The 17914-nt window shown below is 39.5% G+C and overlaps 1 protein-coding gene across 2 annotated transcripts in view; it reads left to right on the top strand.

Moving 5' to 3' along the window:
- Window positions 1–17914, top strand: part of SLC16A9 (solute carrier family 16 member 9) — a 68724-nt gene that overhangs the window by 38252 nt on the left and 12558 nt on the right. For both annotated transcript variants that reach the window (XM_060125750.1, XM_060125749.1), the window contains one exon: window positions 7724–7867. In XM_060125750.1, coding sequence (XP_059981733.1) covers window positions 7724–7867 — 144 coding nt within the window. The remainder of the gene's footprint in view (window positions 1–7723; window positions 7868–17914) is intronic.

Raw genomic sequence — 17914 nt, 5'->3', positions numbered from 1 at the left:
TTTTGCGTCTTCTTCTCTGTGTCCTTATCTACCATGATATGGGACTCCAGTGCTGTGTGGTCCAGTACAGTAAGCACTGGCCACATGTGGCTGTTGGACACTTGAAATGTGGCTAGTTCAAGATGAGATGTGCTCTAAGTGTAACAAATACACAGTGAATTTCAAAGACTTAGTACAAAACAAAGGAGTGTAAAATCTCTCTTTAATCATGTTGAAATGACGATGTTTTCGATGTATTTGGTTAGATAAAATATATTATTGAAATCAGTTTTACCTCTTCTTATTTATCTAATGTAGCTAGTAGAAAGTTTAAAATTCCATGTGTGCCTCCTTATCTTTCTGTTTTGCAGCAGTGCTGTTCTAATGGAGGCTTGGTAAATAGTGAAGGAATGGTAATGGTCAAATATTTACTCTTTTGTTTGATTAATGCAGACCTAAATTTATGTTACTAGCAAACTTTTAAAGATGTGTATTCTTCCTATTAATTTTTTTTTTTTTTTTGTGGTACGCGGGCCTCTCACTGTTGTGGCCTCTCCCGCTGCGGAGCACAGGCTCCGGACGTGCAGGCTCAGCGGCCATGGCTCACGGGCCCAGCTGCTCCGCGGCATGTGGGATCTTCCCGGACCGGGGCACAAACCCGTGTCCCCTGCATCGGCAGGCGGACTCTCAACCACTGCGCCACCAGGGAAGCCCCTTCCTATTAATTTTAATAGCCAGCAAAAATTTAACTCCATTTCTTCCCACATTACCCTGAAGGGCTAAAGGAAACAATTTCATCCCTTAACGTGTACATCATTCTCACTTCCTTAGAACAACTCATCCTTCTCATTTTCTTTCTTTTTTTAAAAAATAATTTTTATTGGGGTATAGTTGATTTTCAGTGTTGTGTTAGTTTCTGCCGTACAGCAAAGTGAATCAGTTATACATATGCATATGCATATATCCACTCTTTTTTTAGATTCTTTTCCCATATAGGTCATTACAGAGTATTGAGTAGAGTTCCCTGTGCTATACAGTAGGTTCTTATTAGTTATCTATTTTATATATAGTAGTGTGTATATGTCAATTCCAATCTCCCAATGTATCCCTCCCCTCCTTTCCCCCTTGGTAACCATAAGTTTGTTTTCTACATCTGTGACTCTGTTCTGTTTTGTAAATAAGTTCATTTGTACCAGTTTTTAGATTCCACAAAAAGCAGTATCATATGATATTTGTCTTTGTCTGACTTACTTATCATACTTGGTATGATAATCTCTAGGTCCATCCATGTCACTGCAAATGGCATTATTTTGTTCTCTTTTATGGCTGAGTAATAGTCCATTGTATACATGTGCCACATCTTCTCATCCTTCTCATTTTCTAATTCACCCTTGATCATAACAAAACACTTTTTCCACAAGAGTTTTCATTTTCATTTCCTTCATTTAATTCCCCTCATTGGCTGAGAATGATATCAATCAGTCTGATTTGCAGATGACCATTAACAAATGATTTTATATTTTTGTTTCGTTTTGTATTTAAGAGGTTGTAGGGCTTGAAAGCCCGACCGCATCCTCCTTTCGTTCCTCATTCATCACTTTGGTTTATAGCAACAGTCCCTGATCTTTTTGGCACCAGGGACCGGTTTCGTGGTAGACAATTTTTCCATGGGGTGGGAGATGGTTCAGGCGGTAATGTGAGCGATGGGGAGCGGTGGGGAGCGGTGGGGAGCAGCAGATGAAGCTCCGCTCGCTCACCCACCACTCACCTCCTGCTGTGCGGCCTGGTGCCTAACAGGCCTCAGGACCAGTACTGGTCTGCGGCCCAGGGGTTGGGGACCCTTGGTTTATAGAGTTACTCCCTAATATATAGGTTCTTACCTTTTTTGAGGGAACGTGTCAACATTGTGCCAAAGATGTTGCCAGGCTACTATGCAGGAGAATGGAATATCATTTAAGAGCCCTGCATACGTCTTAGTGCCCCACCTGCCACCTGCCATCCTCAGACCCGTCTTCTGTTCTGATTGCTAGCTCTGCTACTTAGCATTTTCCGTTCATCCAACGAATCAAGATTAATCACCCAGACAGAAGGAAGTAATAGTAATAATGGCCCCTAAACCCCAATACACATACAACCGTGAGTTCAAGAAAACTTTTTATGAAAGGCAAAATGAATATAAAGGCAGTGATATGTAGTGTGTGTGTGTAACTATCTTCTTTTTTTTTTTAGGAAATTTCTTCACCTATTTATAAAAATCCTCAAATAGAAAAAAAACACAAGGAAAATTAGGCAATCTTTTGAACTGATTGATAATGAAAATAATATATTATTTTTTTCATTAAGCCAAAGTTGTGCTTAGTGGACAATGTAAGCTTTAAATTTGTATCCTAAGGAAAAGTTATAATTTCTATAACCGTTTTCCAGGACAGAAGTCTGGCAGACTTGGCTGGGTACGCTGCTTAGGGCCTCAGAAGGCCAAAATCAAGGTGTCAGCTGTTCTCGGCCCTTATCCGGAGACTGAGGGAAAGTCCATTATAAGGCTCACTAGGTTGTTAGCAAAATTCAATTCTGTGTGGCTGTAGGACTGAAGTCCTCATTTCTTCACTAGCCTTTGCCCAGAGGTCATTCTCGGTTTCTAGAAAGGAACACTGTTCAAACTCGTTTATAAGGTTAAAATTATTCTGACTCTAAAGCCAGATTGATACATTACAAAACAAACAAACAAACAAACAAAATGAATATAAAGGCAGTGATATGTAGTGTGTGTGTGTGTGCGCGTGTCTGTGTGTGTGTGTGTGTGTGTGTGTGTAACTTCTTACTGGCTTCCTTTTACACTGAAATTGTATCCTTCTCACTATTTCCTTATTAAAATATTCCTTCTTCCTCTTTAATGAAATGACAGTGATAATAGATAGTTATTACATTTAAAAATGTCTTTACTTGTCAAAATAGGAAAATTGGCAACCCAGTGATGACGTTCCTCCCTCCCTTTTTTTCTAAAATTTTATAGATTCCAAGGAGTAGAGTTACTGGTTCATATTACAAGTTAAGTACCTTTTGTTCCAAAGGTCCCTTCTGCAAAGTAAAAGACCTGGAGCCTCATAAGAAATCTCCCCTGAGAGTAGTCCTTTGATTTAATGAATCTCTTGAATTGAAACTAGTCCAGTGCCGAGGAGTAATCTATGGTTTATCATCTTGGAGAACTTGCCTGTTACTAAGAAGAGCTAAACACATAAATGTGTCAGTTTTGTCGATGTGACTTACTGGTCACTTCCAGTTATACTTTGCCCTAATTGTTATTGATGAAACCTGGGGCTATTGTGGTTTAAATCTGTGTAAATCAAGTCTAGAAATACCCTGGTTCTGAGGATGAGAATAAAATAGTTTGCTCTAAAATTTTAAACACCAAAATGAACATAAATCTCATGTTTTCATCTTCTGTAAATTCATAAAATTACTTAGGCTGTAAGATATTAACAAAAGTACATAGGTGTTTTTTAAATTGATATTTCTAGAAAAACATTAAGGTGCCAATGGAAATACATCTCAATTGGGAAGAATGCTGGGCTGACTCTGGCCTTAGCCCTGTCATTGATTAGCTATGGATTCTTGGTCAAATCACATGATCCTTCTAAACTACAGTTTCATCATTTTTTAAATAAGGTCTTTGGACCCTTTCCAAGGCCCCATTCAGCTCTAAAATTCTTTGTCTTTAACCTCTGACATCAAGATTTTTTCCTCTAAGTAAGCAGCAGGTGGTGGTGTGAAAGTAGAGAATTTTTTTTCTTCTAGTTTTGTTGAGATATAATTGACATACAGCACTGTATAAGGTTAAGGTGTACAGCATAATGATTTGACTTACATCGATCATGAATTGATTACCACAATAAGTTTAGTGAACCTCCATCATTTCATATAGGTACAAGATTAAAGCGATAGAAAAAAATATTTTTTCCCTTGTGATGAGAGCTCTCAGGATTTACCTTCTTAACAACTTTCATATATAACACACAACAGTGTTAATTACATTTATCATGTTGTCCATTTCATCACTAGTACTTACTTATCTTTTTTTTTTTTTGCGGTACGCGGGCCTCTCACTGTTGTGGCCTCTCCCGTTGCGGAGCACAGGCTCCAGACGCGCAGGCTTAGCGGCCATGGCTCACGGGCCCAGCCGCTCTGCGGCATGTGGGATCTTCCCGGACCGGGGCACAAACCCGTGTCGGCAGGCGGACTCTCAACCACTGGGCCACCAGGGAAGCCCGTACTTATTTATCTTATAACTGGAAATTTATACCTTTTGACCACTATCATCCAAGTCCCCCTCCCCCATCCCCTACCTCTGGTAACCACAAATTTGATCTCTTTTTCTATGAGCCTTTTTGTTGGCTTGTTTGTTTTTGAAGTATAACTGACTTACAACACTATATTAGTTCCAGTACACAACATAGTGATTTGATATTTCTACACATCTTAAAATGATCACCACAATGAGTGTAATTACAGTATGTTACCATACTAACATATTACATAATTCTTGACTATATTCCCCACACAGTACATTTCATACCTGTGACTCATTTATTTTGTAACTGGAAGTTCTAACCTCTTAATTTCCCTCATCTATTTCTCTCTCCCCCTACGCCCCTCCCCTCTGGCAACCACCTGTTTGTTCTCTGACTCTGTGTATCTATGACTCTGTTTCTGTGTAAATATGTTTTTTCATTTGTTTTGTTTTTTAGATTACACATATGAGTGAAATCATACAGTATTTGTCTTTCTCTGTCTGACTTATTTCACTTAGTATAATATTCTCTAGGTCCATCCATGCTGTCACAAATGACAAGATTTCATTCTTTTTTATAGCTGAGTAATATTCCATTGTATATATATACCACATCCATTCATCTATTGATGGGCACTTAAGTTGGTTTCATATCCTGGCTATTGTATATAATGCTGCATTGAACATAGGGATGCAGATATCTTTTCAAATTAGTGTTTTTGTTTTCTTTGGATAAATACCCAGGAGTGGAATTGCTGGATCGTATGGTAGTTCTATTTTTAAGTTTTTGAGGAATCTCCATATTGTTTTCCATTGTGGCTGTACCAGTTTACCTTCCCACCAACAGTGCATGAGGGTTCCCTTTTATCCACATCCTTATCAACACTTGTTATTTGTTATCTTTTTGATAAAGACCAGACAGGTGTGAGGTGAGAAGTTTTTTAAAACCAGTTTTCAATTTGCTGTTTTCATCTGTCAAAGAATTTCTGCTCATTTCTTCCTTAGGCTTAATTTTATTCAAAGAATCATGTATTAGGCAAAATGATTTAAGAATTTATCACAAAATTGATGATAATATTATACATTTTATAAAATAGTGGTTTTGGTTGTACATGCTGTGAAAATTATTACCCTTCACCCCACCCCCATCTTCCCAAACTTTGAGTTTCCTTGTAGAGTTAACATGCCTTAAGGAGCATAAATTTAAAGTCCTGCTTTGAGGATGAAACTTGAAACTTTTCAAGTATGCCAGTAACAATCTCTATTTCAATTCCATGTGCCTGTTAAATTTGTAAACACTGACTGTCACTGTCAATACAATTTGGTAAACAACATAGAAGGGTCATGACTTTATGATGTCAACATCCATTTATGAAATTTGACTCTTAAAATCATTTCTATTTTTGAAGTATCTAAGTGTTTCTCGTTGGGTATATGCATAGCTCAACTGTCAGATAAGTTTGGTCTTTCAAATGGATTTTCCTCCTAAAACACTGGAGTAGAATATTCCCCTCTGTCTTGTAAATAAATCAGTCTGCTCTTCCATACTGGCTCATACAAGAGGGCTTGAAATGACAGGGGCCAGTTCATGACCAGGGAGGAATGTGGGATGGCTCTAGGCATTGAAAGCTGGTGGTATCTCAGTGGTCATAACCTGGTCTTAAATACGTGCTTAAGAGACTCTTTGTTATTGGTAAGAACGGGCTTGGGATCATCAGATCCTGGCTCCACCACTTGCTAACAGTGAGACTGTGGATGGATGACACTATCTCTCCATTTGAGGTTTTCTAAAATGTTTTAAGATATGTACAGAAAAATGTTCATATCATGAGAGTATAGCTCAGTGAATTGTTTTTACAAACCAGACACACCCATGTAATGAGCACATTCACATCCAGAAACAGGACGTTAGCAGTACCTAGAAGTTGGGCTGTGTTTCCTTCTGGTTATAGCTACCTACCCCCTACCAAAGAGCCACTATCCTGACTTCTGACTGTAGATTAATTTTGTCTGTTTTTTACTTCTTATGATTGGTATTACACAATGTGTCCTTTTTCTTGTTGTATCTTTCACTCCACATACATTTGTGAGATGCATCTGCATTACTGTGTGTAGCTGTAGGTCATGCATTCTCATGGCCATATGGTAGTCCATTGTATGAATACATCAGAATCTACTTATACCTTCCACTACTGAGGAACATCTGGATCTGTGGGTGCTGGCTACTATGACTAGTTCTGCTATGACCATTTATGTCCATGACTTTGGGTGTAGGTGTACATAGAAGTAGAACTTCGGAGTTACACAGCGCTGTGTTCCGCTTTGGGAGATCACGCTAGCAGTTTATGGGAGTTGCGATTGCTGCCCATCCTTGCTCACACTTATTGTTGTCTGCCTTTTGCCATTCTGGTGAGCATGCTTTTTAAAAATTGGGAATAATGATTTGTACCTTGAAAGGTTGTTGTGAACTCAATGAAGATGTTTCTCTTTGCTTTTAAATGTTGGGCTCTTTCTTCTAACCATGGCATGGACAACCCTTCTGAGCTTTGGTTTCCTTCCATGTAAATAAGACTGCTGGGCTGAGTAACCCTTCATGTCCTTTTATTTCTAATATGGTAAGCTCCGTAGTTGTAGATACTGTCAAGGTACAGTGCTAGTGAGAGAGAATTTCACTATCACTTAAATCCCAGTACATGAGCAGTTGCCCACTTCCGCATAGAACTGGTCCAGGTAATGGTCCCTTTTACCTGTCAGTCAACAGTGCACTTCCTCCCCCAAATTCCAGGTTACATGTAGTATGTAGGACAGGGATACTGACAAAGTCATGCCCGGGTGGGTAGGATAGAGGCATTTGCCCCACCTGCCAAAATCTTCTCTAGGAAGGGAGTAACTACCCTCACTTTATCCCTTTATAAGGATGTTATGGATAGCATGGAGTCAATCATTAAGTTTATTTTTACCATCAATTATATGACAGGCCTTGTGCTGGATAGGAGCTCTTGGTAGAAAAGATGCATGGCAAGTACAGGAGACCAAAATCCTCAGAAGAGTGTGGCGGTTAAGCTGATGGACTCAACAGCCAGATGGCCTGGGTGTTTACTTCTTAATTGTTACTCTGAGGGTGGCTGCCGCTGTTACTCTCATTGAAAATTTAATAAAGTCTGACTCCAGAACCCCGACTTCTTAGCTAGGTGACCTTCGTCTTCTGACACTTTAATTTCCTTATCAGAAAAGCGAGGATAACGAAAGCACCTACCTCCCAGGAAAGCAGTGAGATTATAATGAAGGGACATTGTTTATGTGAAGTAGCAGGGTGTCCAACCCATAGTGAACACACAGTAGCTTAGTATTGCTGTTGTTGTTTTACGATGGAAGGAATCATTTTAAATTTCGGATGGATGATAGGATGTGGAGAGGAGGTTACTGTTAAATAAGTGAAGGTTTCGTTTATGATTTTAGGTCCCGTGTGCAGCCTGTGTGTCTCATCTTTTGGAGCAAGAGCCGTGACAATCTTCAGTGGCTTCATGGTGGCAGGAGGCCTCATGTTGAGCAGTTTTGCCCCCAATATCTACTTTCTGTTTTTTTCCTATGGCATTGTTGTAGGTAAGAAACTTGGTCCCCGTGACGCTTTTCTGAGCTTTGAGAGTTAAATGTTTTACCCGTGTGACGTTTCTTATTCAGTTAATGTAAGGAGTGAAAATGCTCAGGAATGATTCACTTTCAGCAACCACTTTACCAAAAATTGTTGCTTTAGTAAAACGTCCACCCAGTGAATCAAAATACTTCAAAGGATAAATGTGTTTTTTGTTTGTTTGTTTGTTTGTTTGCAGTACACGGGCCTCTCACTGCTGTGGCCTCTCCCGTTGCAGAGCACAGGCTCCAGACGCGCAGGCCCAGCAGCCATGGCTCACGGGCTCAGCCGCTTCGCGGCAGGTGGGATCCTCCCGGACCGGGGCACGAACCCGCGTCCCCTGCATCGGCAGGCGGACTCTCAACCACTGCGCCACCAGGGAAGCCCGATAAATGTGTTTTAACAATGCCCATTTTGTTTTCTTGCAAGGCATGGGGAGATTTTTTTTATTTCAGCACTTGTCTCTCTAGCACAAAAAAGGAAAAGAGGGAGAGAAGCATGCAACTTAGATGTCACTGACACCTGCCACTTCTCACTGATGTAGGAAATGGTCCCTTTCCTATTGGGCGGTTAAGCAGGGCTCTGTTGAACTGTTGGTGTTCTAAACATCCTTGCTGTTCCACAGCACCTGTCACCAGGGCCCCAACCACAAGGTGATAGCAGAAGTAAAAAGCAGAGTTTAAAGCACGTAATAATAATGATTATTTTTGTTAGAGGTAAGGCATGAGTGAAGAAAACTGAGTGGGGATGATTAACGATGATCTTGGTTACAGAAGAGGAAAGGGTCCAGGGCTCAGGGCCTGAGAGCACTGGCAATTTTGGGGGGAATGCTTTTGTGATGTATTGCACTCATTGTATTCAATGTCAAACATCACCAGACTCAGGATCCCTAGGAGCTGTTGGTGGGGAATTTTTAAAAGACTCCGACTTTCAAAGTTTCTTCTTAATGTCTGAAAGGACTGAATTCTTTTTTCTTTTAAATAATAAAAATTTATTTTGTAAATCAAATAATCACTTTCAAATGTATCCTCTATGTAAGTCCAAATGTTTAGGAATTAGAATTTTTTAATAATACACCAATGTTATATACAATTGGAGGGAATAACAGTTGAAATACAGTGTAGGCAGAAGTTGTTCTAGTTTTTCATATTCAGTTTGAACACATAGAAAAGTATATTTGTCACATAGAGAGAATGAAATATTTTAGATCATAAAAATATTATGCCCACTCTATTATACAGTAAAATGTAATTGAATATTTGCTTAAGTAATGAAAGGGTTAAGAAATGATTTGGGTTATAATCAGAGGAGCATAAGTTATAAATCTGTAGAAGGATTGCTATTTTCCAAATGAAATTCCGATAAAAGGCTAAACAGTTTCAAACATTTTATATAAAGAATGAATTAGGGCTTCCCCGGTGGTGCAGAGGTTGAGAGTCTGCCTGCCGATGCAGGGGACGCGGGTTCGTGCCCTGGTCCGGGAAGATCCCACATGCTGCGGAGCGGCTGGGCCCGTGAGCCATGGCCGCTGAGCCTACGCGTCCGGAGCCTGTGCTCCGCAACGGGAGAGGCCACAACAGTGAGAGGCCCGCGTACCGCAAAAAATAAATAAATAAATAAAAGAATGAATTATTCCTGATCAACATGGTTTTTTTTGCTTTAGTGTCAGAAAAGTCACAACACATTTGATAAACGTATGTTAAGAGCCAGTTTTCTAGACATGAGCTCCGTAGTACCATCTATATGACATTTGTTCAGAAATGATGGCAAAATTCTTAGAACACAGCATATTAGGGTGGAGGAAGAGCTGCCTGCCAGCGCTGACACAGCTAATTAACAGGAGGAGAAGCTGCAAAGGAAAAGACTGGAACAGAGCAGATCTCATTGCTACATGTGGCAGCGAAGGGAAAAGCACAGCTGAGCCGGACACAACCCAGGCAGGGACACAGACGCTGCGGCTCAGGATTTTGGTGTTTAAAAACTTCAGAGACACATTCCAGCAAGATGGTTGGTTTGAGTCAAGCCTGAAAGAATTTAATTTTTTTGACTATTAATATTTGTTTTTTTCACATGGGGATATTTCCCCAATAATAAATAATAGAAATTATAGCCGCTAATATTCCAGTAGGTAGTGTGTGCTAGGCTCTGCTTTATATGATCTCATCCAGTCTTCACGTGAGCCCATTTTACAGAGAGGGAAAGTGAAGCTCAAGCAAAGTGAAATTACTAACTAAAGCCACATAGGTAGGAGATTTGGGGTTGAATCTATTCAGTCTGACACCAGATCCTGACCTCTTTTACATATTTGTAATTCTTTGTAGTGCTTTTAGAACTGTTGAAGTTTATTTTAAATTTAACTACATACCCAAGTTCTACTCAGATCATAATCTAAATAAGCAGGTCACTTGTTAGTTCTTTGAGAACAGGTTATATGTTTGGTATTTTATATTACTTATTCCCTGTAGTGCTTAATACAGTTTAAACCTATACATGCAAATATGTTAATCTCTGGTGTAGAATTGGAAGGTATTCATTGAATAGTCATCTTGCATTCTTGTCTAAAATCATGAAAATAAAAACGTAGATATCTGTGCTTGTGTATGAGCATTGGATTATTCCTTTTAGGTCAAACCCCTTTTTACATAGAAAGTTGAATCCTTATGCCCTTGACATGATTTGGGCATTTCCCCAAAAATTTGGACTAAGCATTTGAAATTTCATGGGGTTTTACTCCCTCACATGGTTTCAAGGTTAAGGTTTAGCCTTTGTGAGTACATATCCAGAGTTGTCACTGACTTAAAAATTGACCCAAAGTGAGTTATACCATAGTATTTGTATTCCCCATAGTTAAAAATGAATTTTTTTTTTTTTTTTTTTTTTTTTTTGCGGTACATGGGCCTCTCACTGTTGTGGCCTCTCCCGTTGCGGAGCACGGGCTCCGGACATGCAGGCCCAGCGGCCATGGCTCACGGGCCCAGCCGTTCCGCGACATGTGGTATCTTCCCAGACCGGGGCACGAACCCGTGTCCCCTGCATCGGCAGGCAGACTCTCAACCACTGCGCCACCAGGGAAGCCCAAAAATGAATTTTTAAAAAGAAAAAAAATTAATGTACATTGTTTAAGATTTTATGTACATTTGATTGTGTTGGAAGCATATCTAAGGGTATCTAGAAAGAAAAAGACAAAATTAGGTAACTCCCATAACTAAATTTCAAAATTTCTATAGCAATGGAGAGAGCTTTACCAGCTTGTGAAACTGATTTTGATTTGGCTTATGGTGTTGGAACCTTTCAATAGCTAACCCTGTCCCTTCTCCCCATGAACCCATGATCTTCTGTTAATGAGATAGGATTTGATATTCGTCTTGACTTACTTTACTAGCTGCTGCTGGCGGTGGGGGGCATACAGGGCTTCCACTTGGCTTTCCCCACTATGGTAACTTTTACTTCACTGGCCAGAAACAATGTAGATAGAAGGTTATACCAACTACTATGTACATGTGCTCCAATTAATTATCAGGAACTGGGGAAATGACTAGGATGGGCCCATGGACTCAGTGGACCCACTGTGAGCCAGACCTGGGCCATGATCCCGTATATTACCTGGCCCTCCTGTGACCCCCCCTCTAAGGGTAGGCCATGTAAGTGCCTCAGGCCCCTAGTTAACAGTGCCAGTTCATTTCCTGGGTCCTACAGTGCTCAAAAGGCATCCCACTCTCCCTTGCGTATGATACCTAAATAAGTGACCGTAGTTCTCTTTGGGGCAAGATTCAGGATATTATTGTCTATATGTTTGCCATAGTGGTTTTTGCAACGTCCTTCCTTCTGGAATCCTGGCCTTTCCTTCACTTAATGGAATCTGGGTCAGAAAACAGGCTCACGTCTGAAGATTGTATATGACTCTGATTTGGCAACAGGTTCTGAATCCCCGTGGCTAGGAGGAGGCTGTCAGCTCATGGAGAGAGCCCTGGGCTTCGGGTCAGGAGACATAGGTCCTGTGAGCTTGAGCAAACCCCTCGGTCTCCGAGAATGACTGTCGCCTCTTCTGTGAAGGCGGACTCAGAAACCTACCTCACATAGCTCTTGTAAGGAATAAGTGAAGTCGAGCAAAATAAAAATAAGGTAAATGAAAGAGTTGAGTTGGATTTCCATAGTAAAAAATCAATTTCATTTTGATTTCAATAATAATTTTACAGGTTCCAGTAATTTTAAAGAATTTTTTAAAAGTTTAAAGTTTTAATTTCAATACTTAAAAAGTCACGCACTGTAGTAATTATTGGGCCCCTGTGAGCTACTTCTTGCTAGGAGATTATTAACACTTATTATCATGGTTGACTTCTTTGTGGTTTTATTTTGTCAGTAGGCTCAGCATATAGGGCTCGTGGAATATTTGTAGGGTAAATAAATGGGAATTTAATGAACAATGACACTTCCATTCTGTCGCCATTGGAAGTAGAGTATCCAGTTGAAAAGGAAGTGACAGGAAATGATTACACTGTCTAAACTCCTCCCTTCTGTATTATGAATGCCTTAGAAAAAACAAGGAAGATTCAGTCTAATGATAACATGTATTGAGCATGCATTCCGTGCATATTCTAAGCATTCTCCTCTGTCTGGAATGAACTAGATGGTCTCTTAAGATAATCTAGCACAGGCAGGAGCAAGCACTGACAGTCCAGCTCTGGGGTTGGGCCGTGTGGGTTAATCTTATCTTACTCACTTGCCAGCTGTGCACTGTAGACATGTTACTTGCATACTGTTTTCTCATTTTTTAAAGTGAACATAATAATAGTAACTACCTTTTAGGGTTTTGTGGATGGATGAGTTAAAGCCATAAATATTCACCAGCATCACCATCATTATCAGTTTTGTGACCTTGGGAAATTATCCAGCCTCTCTGAGCTTCCGTTTGTATTTCTTGTGAAATGAGACTAACGCGGCTTCACAGAGATACTGTGACTATTCATGAGATGATGCATGTAGAGAGGCACACGGGTGTTTAATGAATGTTTGTTCCCTTCCCCTTAAGTTCCTTTCTGATCTCTTAGTTCAAGAGCACAGCAGCAGCTTTTTGTAACTGAAGAAGCACTATTGAATCAGAACTATTTGTATAACAGATTAAATAATATAGAGAAAGAAAATTAAAGTTATATGGTATGTTTATAATAGAAAACATCAAAAAGAATAGTGAAGTGTATTAGTTGGCATAATTCTGTTTTACCATTTTTTAAAAAATACTGTCTTGAAAATATGATGTTATCTTGTTTGGGTTTTGTAGCTAGAATAAAATGGCAGCTTGCTGGTTTTCAAGTGACTGTATGTCCTACTGCCAAACCTGGTAATTCAGGCTCCTGTGTTCTCAGTAACTTTAGTAAAATCGGGAAAAAGAAAATGTGGTGGGAGACTGGGAGGAATGGGAAGAGGGGCCGCAGGAAATATGCCCTTAATGATTTGCTCAAGCTTCTTCCCAATCATTTCCCATTGCTTTTCTGAAAAGCACAACTCAAAATCAATTTCTTGCTTTCTCTTTTCTTCAGATTATATTGTCCCTTAGCTACCTGATTACTGTTTTCTTAATAATCTCTTCTTGATTTTGGAAAAATTCAATTTTCTCTTCCTTCATTTTCTTGTTAGTATCTGCATATCCATTGAGCTTGAGGAGGGCATAACCCACTTTCATAGACAATCTGATTCTCCTTCTCTAGTGACGGCAAATTAGATAAAGGTTGTTTTCTGATATTCGCTTTAGCAGTTAGTTTTATAAGCCCTTGTTTTTTGTTGTGCCATTAAAGATCGCCTTTTGTCTCTCATGGGTGTTCAGTTATAAAAAGGAACTATGATTTTCTAATTAGTCTGAGGCTAGAGCTATATAATACCATAATACTCAGGTGGAAAAGTGAAAAAATATTTCAGCATAAGGACTATTTTTGGTACTTCGTTATATTCCAAGCACAGATACTGAAATCTTTTACATTTTTTCTGTCTCTTAATCTTTACAACTATCTTATGAGATTGTTTTAAAGATAAGGAAACTGAAAGTCACACAGCCAATTAAGTGATAGAGTTGGGACTTGAATCCACGCCTGCCTGATCCCAAGCCTGTGCTCTTGACCATCCAGTGTCAGGTTCGAGGTACTCATGCTGAGCATATAAAGTTTGTGCTTTAATCAAGCCAGTGTCAAAGCTATATGCTTTTGTAAAGCCATGTCAATCAAAAAGCTAGCCAGTTGCTTAAACTTTTTCTTTTTTAATTAATTTTATTTATTTTTGGCTGCGTTGGGTCTTCGTTGCTGCACATGGGCTTTCTCTAGTTGTGGCGAGCTGGGGCTACTCTTCATTGTGGTGTGCGGGCTACTCTTCGTTGTAGTGCGTGGGCTTCTCATTGTGGTGGCTTCTCTTGCTGTGGAGCATGGGCTTAGTTGCTCCACGGCATGTGGGATCTTCCCGGACCAGGGATTGGACCCGTGTCCCCTGCACTGGCAGGCGGATTCTTAATCACTGCGCCACCAGGGAAGTCCCTGCTTAAACTTTTAAACTTTTTCCATGCAGATGTTTTAGGCTAGAAACAAACAGTAATTGCATTTGGATGCTCTAAACTTACCTTTTTCAGCATCCAAATTTCCATTCTCACAATTTTATTTCTAGAAGTAGATACTTCTGGAATATTATAGGCTATTGCCTACCTTAACCTTTGGTCAAGATGATAAATCCTACTGGCTCAGCTATTCTAAGAGGTGATCAAATACTTGTTTCAGACCATAGAAAAGGGAAATTCTCCCAGGTGACCAAGAGGCAGGCCCAAGAGGCACACCCAGTGACCAGCTGTTCTGGTTTGCCCAGGACGAAGGGGTTTTCCAGGACATGAGCCTTCCAGTGGCCAAAGCAAGAAAGTCCTAGGTGCTACACCTAACCCCTATTTTACACATAGAGTCTGGATTCTGTAAGTTTACCCTCATCACTTTTTAAGATTGCCATATTAGAATGCACTATTAGTAAAATATTCCCTTTTCATAGAGATAATACTGCAGGGGGAAATGTTCATATGTAAAAGTAGGGGCTTGATAGATGTCTGTTTAGTTATATACACAAAAATATGTATATAATGAAAGAATATTTAAAAACAATTCATAGACAATTTTCAAAATATGTACACAATTTCCAATGTTTACTGCTTGTCCATTTTGTGTGATTTTATTCATATGCTGTTTCCTTAGAGATGCTTGCTTTATATTTCTGAATTACATGCATTTTATCATATTAGAGTGTTTTACTTCAGTTACATTTTCTTCTTATATCTCTCTTATCAGTTTAATTGATCTGGGTGTTCTTTAGTTACAGATAGAGATTAAGAAAAATGAGGAAATGAGGCTGTTAAGTGTGATTTGCCCAGACCATCATCCTGTAATACATACAAGTTGTAAATTAGTTGTATCTTTTTTTTTCAAACCATATAATTCTAATTCTGTATTCTAATGATGCCATCCTGTTACATGAATTATTGTGAAAGTAAAAAAAATCTTAAATATTTTTACAGCTAAGATTTATTTTCTGGCCTAAGTGAAAAAAATCAGCATCATTTAATTGTAAAGCAGATGTAAAGATATATTTTTTAAAATATATATTCACAAGCATACATACATACCGTGTGTGTGTGTTTGTTATATGAATAGAGGAAATGAGACACAGAGAGGAAGAGAGAAATGCAAGAGAGAGTGACAGCCAGAGTAAGAATAGATAGAAATGGTTGAAATTAGCCAATGTGACTTAACATTGGGGAATTCAAATGAGGTTTATGGGAAAAAGTAGTAGAATAACTTTAACACTCTGTGCCAGGCTCAGACCTGGAACCAGGATACTCAGGTGAATAAGACACAGCCTGCCCTCAGGTAGCTCATTGTCTAGTTGGGGGAGGAGACTTGTACATATGTAACTTGTAACATAGTAAGATAAGTGCAAATGTAAAATGAAAGCAGCATTCAGTGTGGGTATAGTATGTATCTGCGGGAGAGGGGCTGCGGAAGAAGACTTCATGCAGGAATTGGTGCTTGAGCTGAGTCCTTAAGGGCCGGTGGGATGTGATCAGGTGGGCATGGGTTGGAGAAGGCGTGAGGGTGGTAAGAGAAGGACGTTCCAGGAGCTCAAATGCTCAGAGGCATGAGATACAGTGGATAATAGGGGTCTTTTCAGAGATATTTGTTTAAGGAATGCACACGTCACGAGGGGACTTGCAAATATGTCAAAGCTTGGTTTGCAACAGAGACCTGATGATGGAGGGTTTATTTGGACGTTATTGCAGGAGAGTAATGTGATGAGAACTGTATAACAGTGGGTTAGACAGTAGATGGGTGGGAAAAGTACTGGAGGCTGAGATGGCGATTAGGAGGCCGTTGTTCAGAACAGAAAAGATCTGGAGGAGGTAAACTGAGGCAGTGGTAGTTCACACGGTGGGAGGTTGATGATTGAGGCAGTGGGAGTGATAAAGAGCGTGATGTATGGTTTGATGGGAGGAGATCAGGGAAAAGAGGCCTCTGAGGTCGTGGTCTCACCCAGAGTATGTGGAATGAAACATAAGTTATGGAAAGGAAATGCTAGAACAGGTAAATATGTTTAGTTTCACCTATGTAAGTAAGGGAAAACAATTATATTTTGCTAATGATTATGCTTTGAATCGTTAGTTTAGGTATTTCATTTTAAAAATGATTATGCTTATACTGGAGATCGATTCTCAAAATTTTTTCACTGATAGGAGTCTGATCAAAAATGATTGGAGGGGCTTCCCTGGTGGCGCAGTGGTTAAGAATCCGCCTGCCTATGCAGGGGACACAGGTTCGAGCCCTGGTCAGGAAGATCCCACATGCCATGGAGCAACTAAGCCCCTGCACCACAGCTACTGAGCCCGCGAGCCACAACTACTGAAGACTGCGCGCCTAGAGCCCGTGCTCCGCAACAAGAGAAGCCACCGCAATGAGAAGCCTGTGCACCGCAACGAAGAGTAGCCCCCGCTCGCCGCAGCTAGAGAAAAGCTCGCGCACAGCAACAAAGACCCAACGCAGCCAAAAATAAATAAATTAAATAAATTAAAAAAAAAAAAAAAGATTGGAGACCAGGGAAGTCCCTGGTGGTCCAGGGGTTAGGACTCAGTGCTTTCATGGCCATGGCCCAGGTTCAGTCCCTGGTCAGGGCACTAAGATCCCACAAGCCGCGTGGTGCGGCCAAATTAATTAATTAATTATTTAAAATGATTGGAGACCAAAGAAGGCTTTAAGGCCGTGGTTTCCAAACTTTATATTCCTGGAACCCTTTACACTCTTTTTATTTAGGACCCCAAGGAACTTTTAATTATGTGGAATTACTTATTTATATTTATTCTGTTAAAATTTACTGTATTAAAAGGTGAGAAATTTAAAAATATTTGTTTAGTAATTCATTTAAAGATAATAATAACAAACTCAGTACATGTTAGCATAAATAACATACTTATTATGAAAAACAATTCTATTTTCCAAAAGAAAAAGTTTAGTGAGAAGGATGGCCTTGTTTTACATTTTGGCAAATCTCCTTAGTGCCTGGCTTCATGGAAGACATCTGGATTCTCATGTCTTCTCTGTACTCAGTCTATTGCAATGTGCTTTTTTGGTTGAAGTTTATGAAGGAAATCTGGTCTCACACAAAGGAAAAGGGATGGGTTTTCAATAGTCTTTTCAGGTAACTGTAGAAACTCTTCTTTGATACTATCCCAAAACTTGATGTATGATAATTTTCCAAGGGTTAATTTCTATATGGAACCTGAAACCACATGAATATACTTTCCGTGCTCTGTAATATTAAATCAATTTGTTTATTCTGTACTTTGAATAGGTCAGCATTCAAGTCTGATTTTGTAACATCATGAATTGGTTATGTGAAAAATATTGGTCCTCTGAGTTATGCAAGAACTTTAAAATGTTGACACATTTTATTAAACAACAGCTAAAAAATCACTTTTGTTAGTATCACCAATAGGCTTATCAGAAAATCTT

Source organism: Lagenorhynchus albirostris, chromosome 16 (assembly GCF_949774975.1).
Source record: "Lagenorhynchus albirostris chromosome 16, mLagAlb1.1, whole genome shotgun sequence".
Lineage (NCBI taxonomy): Eukaryota > Metazoa > Chordata > Mammalia > Artiodactyla > Delphinidae > Lagenorhynchus > Lagenorhynchus albirostris.
Note: the sequence above shows the minus strand (reverse complement) of the source record. Positions and strands in the feature narration are given on the sequence as shown.